This window comes from Hemibagrus wyckioides, linkage group LG13 (genome assembly GCF_019097595.1).
Source record: "Hemibagrus wyckioides isolate EC202008001 linkage group LG13, SWU_Hwy_1.0, whole genome shotgun sequence".
NCBI lineage: Eukaryota > Metazoa > Chordata > Actinopteri > Siluriformes > Bagridae > Hemibagrus > Hemibagrus wyckioides.
The window spans coordinates 7585001-7598000 of NC_080722.1; the positions used below are offsets into that span (position 1 = coordinate 7585001).

The following is a 13000-nucleotide window of genomic DNA, read 5'->3' on the forward strand; positions in this document are numbered from 1 at the left end:
CAAAGCTTAAGCAGTGAGCATTGTCTAAAAGCTTTACTATAAGACATGGATGCTCTGTAGTTACTGTTGTGTTGGTAGTGACTGTAGTGTCTTTAGTGACTGTAGTGTCTTTAGTGACTGTAGTGTCTTTAGTGTCTGTAGTGATGCTAGTGTCTGTAGTGATGCTAGTGACTGTAGTGTCTTTAGTGATTGTAGTGTGTGTAGTGTCTGTAGTGACTGTAGTGTCTTTAGTGATTGTAGTGTGTGTAGTGTCTGTAGTGATGCTAGTGTCTGTAGTGACTGTAGTGTCTAGTGATTGTAGTGTGTGTAGTGTCTGTAGTGATGCTAGTGTCTGTAGTGATTGTAGTGTGTGTAGTGTCTGTAGTGATGCTAGTGACTAGTGTCTGTAGTGACTGTAGTGTCTTTAGTGACTGTAGTGTGTGTAGTGTCTGTAGTGTGTGTAGTGTCTGTAGTGATGCTAGTGTCTGTAGTGATGCTAGTGTCTTTAGTGATTGTAGTGTGTGTAGTGTCTGTAGTGATGCTAGTGACTAGTGTCTTTAGTGATTGTAGTGTCTGTAGTGACTGTAGTGTCTGTAGTGATTGTAGTGTGTGTAGTGTCTGTAGTGATGCTAGTGTCTGTAGTGATTGTAGTGTGTGTAGTGTCTGTAGTGATGCTAGTGACTAGTGTCTTTAGTGATTGTAGTGTCTGTAGTGACTGTAGTGTCTGTAGTGATTGTAGTGTGTGTAGTGTCTGTAGTGATGCTAGTGACTAGTGTCTTTAGTGATTGTAGTGTCTGTAGTGACTGTAGTGTCTTTAGTGATTGTAGTGTGTGTAGTGTCTGTAGTGATGCTAGTGTCTGTAGTGATGCTAGTGTCTGTAGTGATGCTAGTGTCTGTAGTGATGCTAGTGTCTGTAGTGATGCTAGTGTCTGTAGTGATGCTAGTGTCTTTAGTGATTGTAGTGTCTGTAGTGATGCTAGTGTCTGTAGTGATGCTAGTGTCTGTAGTGATGCTAGTGTCTGTAGTGATTGTAGTGTCTTTAGTGATTGTAGTGTGTGTAGTGTCTGTAGTGATGCTAGTGACTGTAGTGTCTTTAGTGACTGTAGTGTCTTTAGTGACTGTAGTGTGTGTAGTGTCTGTAGTGATGCTAGTGTCTGTAGTGATTGTAGTGTGTGTAGTGTCTGTAGTGATGCTAGTGTCTGTAGTGACTGTAGTGTCTTTAGTGATTGTAGTGTGTGTAGTGTCTGTAGTGATGCTAGTGTCTGTAGTGATGCTAGTGTCTGTAGTGATTGTAGTGTCTTTAGTGATTGTAGTGTGTGTAGTGTCTGTAGTGATGCTAGTGACTGTAGTGTCTTTAGTGACTGTAGTGTCTTTAGTGACTGTAGTGTGTGTAGTGTCTGTAGTGATGCTAGTGTCTGTAGTGATGCTAGTGTCTGTAGTGACTAGTGTCTTTAGTGATTGTAGTGTGTGTAGTGTCTGTAGTGATGCTAGTGTCTGTAGTGACTGTAGTGTCTTTAGTGATTGTAGTGTGTGTAGTGTCTGTAGTGACTGTAGTGTCTGTAGTGACTGTAGTGTGTGTAGTGTCTTTAGTGACTGTAGTGTCTGTAGTGACTGTAGTGTCTTTAGTGATTGTAGTGTGTGTAGTGTCTGTAGTGACTGTAGTGTCTTTAGTGACTGTAGTGTGTGTAGTGTCTGTAGTGATGCTAGTGTCTGTAGTGACTGTAGTGTCTTTAGTGATTGTAGTGTGTGTAGTGTCTGTAGTGATGCTAGTGACTGTAGTGTCTGTAGTGACTGTAGTGTCTTTAGTGATTGTAGTGTGTGTAGTGTCTGTAGTGATGCTAGTGACTGTAGTGTCTTTAGTGACTGTAGTGTCTTTAGTGACTGTAGTGTGTGTAGTGTCTGTAGTGATGCTAGTGTCTGTAGTGATGCTAGTGTCTGTAGTGACTGTAGTGTCTTTAGTGATTGTAGTGTGTGTAGTGTCTTTAGTGACTGTAGTGTCTGTAGTGACTGTAGTGTGTGTAGTGTCTTTAGTGACTGTAGTGTCTGTAGTGACTGTAGTGTCTGTAGTGATGCTAGTGTCTGTAGTGATGCTAGTGACTGTAGTGTCTGTAGTGATTGTAGTGTCAGTAGTGTCTAGTGACTGTAATGCCTGTTATGTTTGTATTGTCAGTAGTGTCGGTAATGACTGTAGTGACTGTTGTGCCGGTAATGATTGTAGTCTCTAGTGTCTGCAGTGACCGTAATGTCTCTAGTGTCTGCAGTGACCGTAATGTCTCTAGTGTCTAGCGAATGTAGTGTCTGTTGTGAATGTAGTGAGACTAGCATCTGTTGTGTCTATAGTGACTCTTGTGTCTATAGTGCATGTTATGTTCTACTTCTCAGCCTTCCTTCAGCATTAGAAACACCATGATTATAAAATATGCAGGAAATGACTGGAGATCTGGTGTGTGTGTGCGTCTGAGAGTGAGATATTCTTTTGTGAATGTTCACACTTATAAAATATGTGTTCATTTGTGTGTGTGTTGGCAAACATACCTTCCCATCTGCTTGGCAGGTAGAGCGCAAAGTATGTAAAACAATCAGTTAAGGAAGCCAGCATGCCTGCTGTTCTATACACAATCTCTGTTCTCAAAGATAAACAGACGTTCATTTAACCTTTAAAGGTGTTTCTGCTGTCAGCGCTTTTTCACTTAGCAAGTTTTCCCTCATGGAGAAAGTCAGGTAAATGCAAGAGTGTTAAAAAAGAGAGACTGGAACCAAGTTGTCTTTGTCACATATACATTACTGCACAGTGGAATTCTTTTTTCGCATATCCCATCCTTGGAGGTTTTCGGTCAGAGCGCAGGGTCAGCCATCATAAAGCACCTCTGGAGCAGGGTCGGTTAGGGGCCTTGCTCAAGGGCCCAGCAGTGGCAGCTCGGCGGTGCTGGGGCTTGAACCCAGATCTTCTGGTCAATGACCCAGAGCCTTAACCACTTGAGCCATCACTGCCCCCACTAACTTGTCCCAAAAATTGTAATTTTTGTTCAATTATGTTATTAAAGGAATCATACGTCAGCACATGCTCTTATTATAAACTAATCGACTTCCTGCTTTGTTTCAGGTTGCATCACAACTCCCCATTGTGGCTTATTTTCCTATCGCATCATGTCTTATTCCTTACATAAGACTTAGTTAAGCCCTTCACGCTAACTGACAAGCCTGCAGAAGCGTTTATAAAGTTGTATTCAAGAACTTTGATCATTTTGTTGTCAAGTTGTCATAACACCCGAGTCAAGTGACTGATATCCACTGACGTTGTTATGACACTTTCCGTTCCGTTTCCGCACCCTTTGAACACGTGAAAATGACAGAGAACATGTCACAAGACGGTTAAATATTATTACAAGTCAAGTTTCATTTTATTTGCTGTTTTCTTGCGATTTCTGTGGAAGACTGACAATTTTCTGACACGCTACTGACAGTAATGCGATTTTTTCCCGATTCCAAACAAAGGTGATGTGTGAAGGTTTGCGTGAGATGTCGGCGTAAACGCGTCTTAATACGCCCGAACTCATGACCCTAAAACCCGACCTACAAGATACACGTTTATGAAGGTTGATGTCAGTTGCCATGTCTGTGTAGCTAGAAGAATACCATATTTTAGCTAACACGGTACCATGTGACAGTCTGTAAATAAACAGAATGTGCTGTTAAAGTGGCGGGATCCAAATTCTCCTCTAGCGCTCTAACATTTTCCCTTTCCTCGGTTTCATATTTGACATTTCTTGGTGGATTTATTTATTTATTTATTTTTATTTTTTATTTTTGGCCAAGTGTTGCATAATGATGCCAGCTACAGAAATGTCACTCGCAATTATCTGTACGACCATTTCTTACCTCCGTACTGCTCTTTAAATATTGAAATTTTTATAAATTTTGCTGACATTTTGAACCAAATATTAAGTATTTGGAAAATAACCTGGCTTTTATGACCATATAATACAAATGATTAAATAATATTTCCTATTAAATGCACGTGTCAGGATAGTTGGTGGTCTTTGCGCTCAGCTAGGCCAGCGTCTCTGTTCCTTTGTCTGTTACTGTCCATCCCTTTGTCACTTTCTGCCTGTCTTTCATCACTGAGTCATGACTGAACTTTACCAACATGATGGACCCTGGAGAACCCACATTCTTCTTTCCAGTAACCATGGTAACAGGAGTCGTGACGTGACCTCTGCGACCTCGTCGTGTACCCATCATTGTGGTGCATATGCTGCTGTGCCAGGGTTGAGGTTCTCAAAAAAGTGCGTGTGTGTGTGTGTAGCTGGGCTGTGCCTGGTCTCTGGGGATTGTGAGCTGGATGATGCAGTGGGTTTGATGGCTGTAGTCACTTGGAAGGCTGACATTTGCAGCACCCCAGGGAGCAGTTTGTCTCAGTTTGAGCGAATTGGAGCAATTTTTCAAATGACAATTTCACCTCTGATTAAACTCAGAAACTCCAAGGCACCGTTGGGAGAGGTGCGCAGAGAGGCCTACCACTAAACTTCTATCACAGCTTTAATAATGTTTAATCAAAAGTGGTCCATGGTCAATAAATGGTGTATCTTTGGGGTAATAAACTTTGGTGCTTTTTGTATCAGTTTTCAAAATTCTAGCAGCACACTTTGGTGCAGTATTTTTGGTGGAGCAGGTAGTAAATTGAACTATTTCTTCATTTTTTTATTATTATTATTATTATTATTATTATTATTATTATTATTATTATTATTATTATTAATAATAATGATGATGATAATAATCTATTTTATTTATTTATTTTTGTTGCATGCTGTTTTCTTTTTCTTTTTTTTTCTTTTACAAAATATATAAGTCCATCTGAAGGACTTTTTTCCTTAATACTGTTCATGTTAAAATAATAATCCTGATAGTTTATTGAGGATTAAAAGTATTGCCTGAGGTCCTGTCAGTCAGAGTGGTTATTTTTAAGGAAAGGCATTTGATCATTGTTTTTTTTTGTAGTTCACACTGAATATATGAAAAAACTCTGAAAAGCAGAAGCCTCCATGTGTCCTCTCAGGTGTGTGATGTCTCAGTGGCTGCATCTATTAAGCCACTCTTCTGCGTCACCTTGCAGTGGACAGAGTGCCAAAATATCCTGTGTTATCCAGTCCTCCAGCCAGGAATGTGGCCAGCTAGCCTCAAAACACAAATTAATCCTTGAATCATGAACTCTCTGTGTGTAGCCGCTTCTTGGCTTCTGCCATGCTGCCAGCTCCAATTTTACAGCCGAAGACTCACTAAGGAACTTGGCCATTTCTGTATGTGTAATATTCCTCTCTTCTCTGTCCCTCATCCCCCTGTTTCTCTCTCTCTCTCTCTCTGTCTGACTGATGGCTCTGGTTTTGTCTCTGTGCACTGGCTGGCTGTGTGGATTTATGAAGCAGGGATGTGGGAGGGTTGTGGTCTGCTGAATGTAAATTTCAGCTTGTTGTGCAGCTCTGATGTATTTAAGTTTAGTGACTGAGACTGAGCTATATCCCTGCTCTTCTGTTTATGCTAATTCTGTCCTCTTCACCCACTCACACCCTCGTGTTTGAGTGTAGCTAATGTCATTCGTCTGACACAGCTCATGGATATTTTTATGCCTGACTGTTGGACTATTGGTTTTCTTCACGGATTCTCGGTATAAAAATAAAATGTAATATTTGTATATAAACTGTCTGTGAATAGCCCAGTGAAGAAAAAGGGAAACTACAAAACTGGTGAAAGCTAGGCAAGGTGCTAATAGTGCAAATGTAGCTGTTTTACTTACCATCTTAATTACTGATTTAATGACTTGCTTGCTTGGTTTATTTACTAACATACTTGCATACTGACTGATGTTCCTACTTATTGACTTAGTGATTTAGTTACAGACCTAATGGTTTGCTCACTGACCTACTCTCTTATTGGATTTCTTACAGACCTACTGGCTATCTGACATGCTTACTGGTTTCCTTGTATACTGTACTTAATGGCTTACTAACTGGTTTCTTACTGGCTGACTTACTCACCTACTGTCTGTAATTATTGGTTTACTTACTGCCTTTCTTCACTTCTCGGCCTTCTGGTCAAGTTGATATCGTATTTAATCTGGCTTTGAGAAAGTTTTGGTTATGGTTTTGTGTAAGAATTGGTTATCAGTTTGTTTGATACGTCTTTGTTATGAGGGCTCTACGTTAAATGGATTTTTAGAGTAGGGCACTGGAAAAGGGGCTTGATTTGTCCGCTCCATCATATTTTGTGGGCAGTGGTAGCTCAAGCAGTTAAGGCTCTAGGTTGTTGATTGGAAGATCAGGGTTCAAGCCCCAGCACCGCATCATGGCTGACCCTGTGCTCTGACCCCAACCATCCAAGGATGGGATATGTGAGGGGAAAAAATATCACTGTGCAGTAATGTTTGTGACAAATAAAGGCTACTTAACTTAACTCTTGCTGCTCTTACTTGCAGACTAGTCTAAGGCTCAGCCTCAGAACAGCCGTTGGCTGAAGGTCTGATCCAAGCAAAATCTGAAACAGGATTCAATTCGAGTTTTGAAGTCGTCATCTGCTTGGATTCCACAGGATTTCCTGGAGATGTGTGTGTCATGTTTTTTTAACGGTCTGGATAGAAAGCCATCATGACTCTCCTGTTCTTCGCTTATGGAAGAAGAATGTTGTTGTGTTTATAACCACGACAGTGAATGCTTATGGTGAACTCTCTTGGTCAGTCCTTGGCCAATTAAAGCAGTCGAGTCCAGATGTTCTGCTGTCAGTCTGACTGACTTGCCAGCTTACTTATTCTCGTGATCATTTTAGTGATTAAACCTTTATATATATATAAACATACAAAGTGTGCTACAAGTAGCTACAGATTGATGAAAGAGACTATGGATAAATTAAAAATGACAATTTTGCACTCTTGTATGCTTCTGGTTGACTGTCCTCTTAATTTTGTCTGTTTATTTCTACTGTTACGTTTCACCTAAAGAAATAAAGGCTTATTGTGTAAAACACAATTGTGTTAAAAGACAAAAAGGTGTAAATATTGGCTTAGTTCATAACTGTGGTGTCAGTTTCGAGTAAAATAGCCGTGATTAACATCAAGCTTCTGTGGATTCTGTACTGTCGCGTTGTCCTTGATGTTTTTTTTTTTGTCCTTTTTCAGTGTTTTCTGATTTGCTGTAGCCTCAGTTTTGGTGTTCGTTTTGCAGTCTTGGTATCCCTTTAACAAAAAGCTGTTTACAAGCCTTTGAGTATAAAGATCTAAAGTGAGCTGGAAAAGCTTATACTCGTACAGCTGGGCTTTTAAAAGCTTAGCACTATCCCTACAGACCCTCTAGTGAAATAGTCATTCCTGTTTGTGCTGGATATACACAGAGCTGGGTATACACATGGAGCAATACCAACGTGTGTGCTTTTGTTTTTTTTTTGTTTTTTTTTTGCCTCTCATGCAGACAAAGACCGGTCAGAGAAGATCTTTGCCTTGTCTTTTGTGAAGCTGATGAGATTTGACGGCACAACACTCAGGGACGGAGAACATGATCTTATTGTCTACAAGGTAACACACACACACACACACACACACACACACACTGACTGGTATTTCACACACTCGGTGACGTGAGAGGCATATCGAGTCTGCTTGGTCCTGATCATGCTGACCTAATGCTGTTTAGCCCTTGACCCTGTAATCATTAAACAATTAAAGTTTTTTAGGGCCTCCACTTCTGCATTTATGCATATCAAATGTCAGAATTATGCTGAGCCTGACCTGGGCATATCCCTATCGAGTTATGCTAATCGCCTGTGAGGACACTCACTCGTCCGATCAGTGTTAAATCTCCTCCCTTCATCTTCCTCATCTCATCTGTAGCCAAGTCTGCAGTTTCAGGACTTTTTTCATGGGACCAGCTCACTATTATAGTTGTAAACTAAAAATATCAACATTATGCTATATGCCTGCATCAGTTATGACTAGACTAGACAAGACTCTAGTTATTGTTTGAATGAGTGGAAAATAGATACCATAGTCAGTGAGCACTTCCTGGTTCAGGAAAGCTCATCATAATGACATAACCTACACCCAAGACATACCTTTCTGTTAATGTATTGCACTGGGATGCATTTGAACACTTGAATCTGATTGGTCAGAAGGTTTATATTAATGGGTTTGTTTTAAATGTGATGTTTCCATGGTAACAGCACATACATCAGCACTTTTGTTTTTTTTTCATTGATGCGACAATACATTTCTTTTCCAAGATATCTATTTAACATTTATGGGCGGAGTCTCTGTTGTAAATGCTTTATGACTGTCATGGTGCTTTGTACAGTTTTAGAGGGAGATGGATTGAATGTTTATTGCAGCTAGAACCTCTTACATTATAGCAGCTATAAACAGTAGTTTCCTCAGCAGCCTGCGTTTAATATTCCAGCACTGATCAAGCTGCACTGCTTCTTTTTTTTTTTTTTTTGGTTATTGTTTTGGTTTGCTACAAGTGTCTAGTATTTTCTAGCAAATACATTTGTCTCTCTATCCCCAAAATACGAAAGCAGAAACCTAGCAGCCTAGTTTAACCTTCACCAGACAGATCTGAGGATGAATAAATTATAATTGAATTTATTGCATGAGCACGGTTTTGTATTTATGTATTTATTTTTTCCTCAAAAGCTTTTACGACAAGAAAATCAAACCGTATTCTCCCATGACGTTTTTCTCTATCGTCCTGTAGGATCCCAGGTTGATGCACACTTCTAGTTATAAGCTAATGCCCTGTGGACCTGTGAAAGGTTGCTGGAAAGATTAGATCTGTTATGTAATGTAACATTTTGTCTGTATCACACATGTCTGCTGCTCTCTCGCATGTTTTTTGTACAGCAATGTACAGAAGTGACCTGCTGAACCTAGTTGCTTTTGTGTGTGTGTTCATGTTCATGTGCTTGCGCTGGTGTTTTCAGGCTGAGGCTAAGAAGATGGAGGACTCTTCTCTCTATCTGAGCCTGCCAGCTACCAAACTCGAGCTAGAGGAGAAAGGCCACTTCCCCACGGGCAAAAGCTCCCAGAGCCTGGGCAACTGTACCATCAGCAAGGACTCCTTCCAGATTGCCACTCTGGTGTGTTCCACCAAGCTCACGCAGAACGGTGAGACACACACACACACACAGATCAACTCAGGCTTGGAGGGCTTTTCTTCATGCCTGTATGAAAAAACGATCCTTCTTCATTCTCCCATTTCTCTCCCTTCTCAGTCTATCATTCATTATGCCTAGTGAGGGATTGTTTTCTTTATCTTGACTGTCTTTTCCTATTTACGTTCCCTCTCACTCCTCCTCCCTCCTTTTTCCATTCCCTCTATTTATCACTCCCTCTTTTCGGTGAGAGTAATCAGCCTGGGGCTGTAGAGAGGAAACGCAGACAGAGAGAGACAGTGAGAATGGGACAGGAATGCAAAAGATGAGAGAAGGATGGGGAGGGGGATCCTTTACTGCTGTCACTCTCGCTGTGTGTGCCTTATTTCCCCTGCTAAAGAAACCTGCCCTTATTAAATACAGGAGAATCCCTTCATGCAGCCTGGGACCTGGAGAATAGGCCATGTGAGGTGTGCTGAACACACACACACACACACACAAAGTAGGCAGCAGATCATTAGGCTGAGATTTGCCCTTAGTATATCCTCAGCTGCAGTAACACAAGCACTGTGCCTTTTGCACTAATCCCAAGTAGTCTAGTTTTTCAGCACAGGAAGACAAAACAACTAAACCTGATATTTAGTGCAGGTTTAAATAAAGGACCGATGCTGAAACCCTGGTCATGCCCACATCCTAAGTTATAGTGCATGCGAGTGTTTGTGATGGAGGTGTTAAATAAATGTGTGTGTGGGGGGGGTGAATTTTTATTGCTTTAAAGATTTTAAATTATTAATGCGCCTATAAAATCACTTGTACCATAGCACTGTCGAATTCTCAAAGCTGATTGGTCAGGAGCTGTTGATACATTTTTTATAATAACAGCTCAGACAGAAACACATTGTCCTTTCTGCTGAGTCAGGATTTTATTTGTCACGTACGCGGTTATATACAGTAAACATCTTGCAGTGTAATGAAAACTCCTCCTTAATATTAATTCTAATACAAACTTATTGTTATTTAACAAAGATAAACATAGAATTGCAGATTTGGGGATGTTTGCTGGAGACATTATCGTATATGGAAGGAGTCTCCAGTGTCAGTGCTTTGTTTTCCAGTTTTGGAGAAAAGAAAGAGTAATGATTTATTCCTCCACTATGTGGTGCATTATTCTTTCATTTTGTTTGTTCATTCATCCATCAGACATTCTCTCTAGAGCGATATGGAAGAGAAGTGCTAGCTCAGTGGTTAAGACGTCGGACCACTGATCAGATCAGTCAGTTCAGATCCACCAAGCTGCCACTGCTGGGCCCTTTGGCAAGGCTCTTAACCCTGAACTGTTCACTTGAACTAAATTAATGAGATAAATGTAAGTCGCTCTAGGAATACAGGCATCTGCAAAAAAATTGCTGTTAAGGTTAGTAGAAAAGTTAAGAGTGAGTGATTGTAGTGATTATCATCGTAGCCAACAGATGAGCTGATTAGATTTAGCCGGTCAAGGTCAAAGCAAGGTTACATGTCTGAGCTTGCTTCCTGTTTGAAGTACACAATATTGCAAAAGTTTTGGGATGTCTGCCTTTACATGCGCAAGAATGTAATGTGGATTTGGCCCATCCTTTGCGGCTATAACAGTTTCAAATCTTCTGGGAAGATTTTCCACAAGGTTTAGGAGTGTGTTCATGGGAATTTTTGACCATTCCTCTAGAAGCGCATTTGTGAGGTCAGGCGCTGATGTTGGACGAGAAGGCCTGGCTCACAGTCTCCGCTCTAATTCATCCCAAAGATGTTCTATGGGGTTGAGGTCAGGACTCTGTGAAGTTCCTCCACACCAAACTCACTCATCCGTGTCTTTATGGACCTTGCTTTGTGCACTGGTGTGCAGTCATGTTGGAACAGGAAGGGGTCATTCCCAAACTGTCCCCCCAAAGTCGGGAGAATGAAATTGTCCAAAATGTCTTGGTATGAAGCTGAAGCATTAAGAGTTCCTTTCACTGGAACTAAGGGACCAAGACAACCCCTGAAAAACAACACCTGAATTCAATGATTTGGAGGGGTGTCCCAAAACTTTTGGCAACATAGTGATAACACTGAGATCAGTCTCTGGACTGCAACCAAGTTTGGAACAGGTTTTGTAAAAGTGAAAAATAAAGCGTTAAGGTCAAGCAGAGTGTGTTCTGGAAGCAGCAGATCCTGAGATCTCAAATATCTTGAGTGTGTGTTTTTAAATTCTTGTATTTGATTATCCAAATCTTATGGAAATACAAACATTGAAGCAGTGAAGTTTGTTCAGACAGCCTTAGCAGTGGCTGCATTATTCCCCAAACCTCTGCAGTGCTTCTACTCGGATGTGCAAATAAAGGCGGTGAAGGAGAGTCCAGGCACAGTGTGAGGAGGGAAGGAGGAAGTATAGATCATTACAGTCTGATCACACACTGAATGCAGTAAAAGTCAGTGCTGCTATGCTGCAATCCTTTCCTTCCTGCTCCTCCTCTCTTTTTTTCATGTCTTTTTTTTTTTTCTCCTCTGTTGCTCCTCTTTCTATTCTCGCTCATGTTTTTTTTTTTTTCCTGCTCTGTGATGGATGTCGTAATGGTGCTACTACAGGAAAAATTGTTTTTATTTCACGTGTGCCCTGCCAGCAGATTGAAATTCGCAGAGTTACAATCCCGCAGCGTGCAACGTGTTTTCCATGTGATGGCATTCAGAATTCCCCATTTACACGCAAGCTAGACTTCCAAATGTGTTCCGCAGCACATTTCCTACCTCCGCGCTGATTAGCACGACGCTAATGATCTGCGGCTGCGGCGGCCTGCTGGGTTATACGACCCCAGAGTCAGAGCCACGGTCTACACACCGCTTTAATGAAGAGAAAGGCCATGCATGCCACCCACGGTAATGAGGTCATGGAGGACTTTGCTGATGACTTTTAGCGTGCCACGTCGTCAGCCTCACGCGTAAACATGCAGGATTGCCTGCGTCCTCGACAGAGAGAGATTGTTTTGGCTCCCGGAGCCGCATTGATCATCGTTTTATCCGAACAGTGGGTCATGCTGTGTCGTGGCTGTGCTGAGCGCGTCAAGCAGAGCACATCTCTGAATATTACACACGCACACACCCACGTATTAGCATATTGGGCTGGAGCTCCCTGCTGCTTAAGCTGCACTAGGCCTGGTGTTTGCTGTGCCAGTAGTGCAGGTGAAAATCAATGCATCCTGCAGGAAAGCAGGGTGTGTGTGTGTGTGCGAGAGAGAGAGAGAGAGTGTGTGATTGTGATGGCTTTTTGTGTGTAGAGTCCTGCTCTCTATGCTAATATATTAAGTACGTAATATCAGGAAGCCGGAGGGAAGAACGAGAGCCGTCATTTACCGTTTATTAAAGAATCAGGTCATTTCTGTCACCGCTAATGCAGCCTCCAAATGAAGACTGACAGAAAGACAGCGCCCATCCTGCCGTTTCCCCACCTGACAGCTTTCCCAGACTGCTAATTTTCTTCCTCACTTTCTTGCTGCACCTTGCTTTCTCTTTCCACCTTACGCAAACATACAGCAGGTTTGCTCTACACTGTTCTATATGCTTCCATCTCATCTGCACATCTCTCTCTCTCTCACACACACAGTTAATAAATTAAAAAATAAGATTTTATAGATATTATTTACAGTCAATATATATATATATATATATATATATATATGGGAAAGCAAAGATTGAACAAAGACTGAACAACAAATCGTTATATACAAGCATCATCTTATTAAAAAGTGTCATCATAAACATCTCAAACACTGGTCACCTCTTTAAAAAATGATCACAAATATCTTGTACATCGAATAACAACAAACAACGCTACGTGTTCTTTGTCTCTTGAGTAAATACGCTGTACAGTATTTGATAT

General features: G+C 41.2%; 1 protein-coding gene across 2 annotated transcripts in view; it reads left to right on the forward strand.

Moving 5' to 3' along the window:
- dock1 (dedicator of cytokinesis 1) overlaps nt 1-13000 on the forward strand; it is a 268380-nt gene that overhangs the window by 66060 nt on the left and 189320 nt on the right. For both annotated transcript variants that reach the window (XM_058405904.1, XM_058405905.1), the window contains exons 17-18: nt 7437-7540; nt 8941-9124. In XM_058405904.1, coding sequence (XP_058261887.1) covers nt 7437-7540; nt 8941-9124 — 288 coding nt within the window. The remainder of the gene's footprint in view (nt 1-7436; nt 7541-8940; nt 9125-13000) is intronic.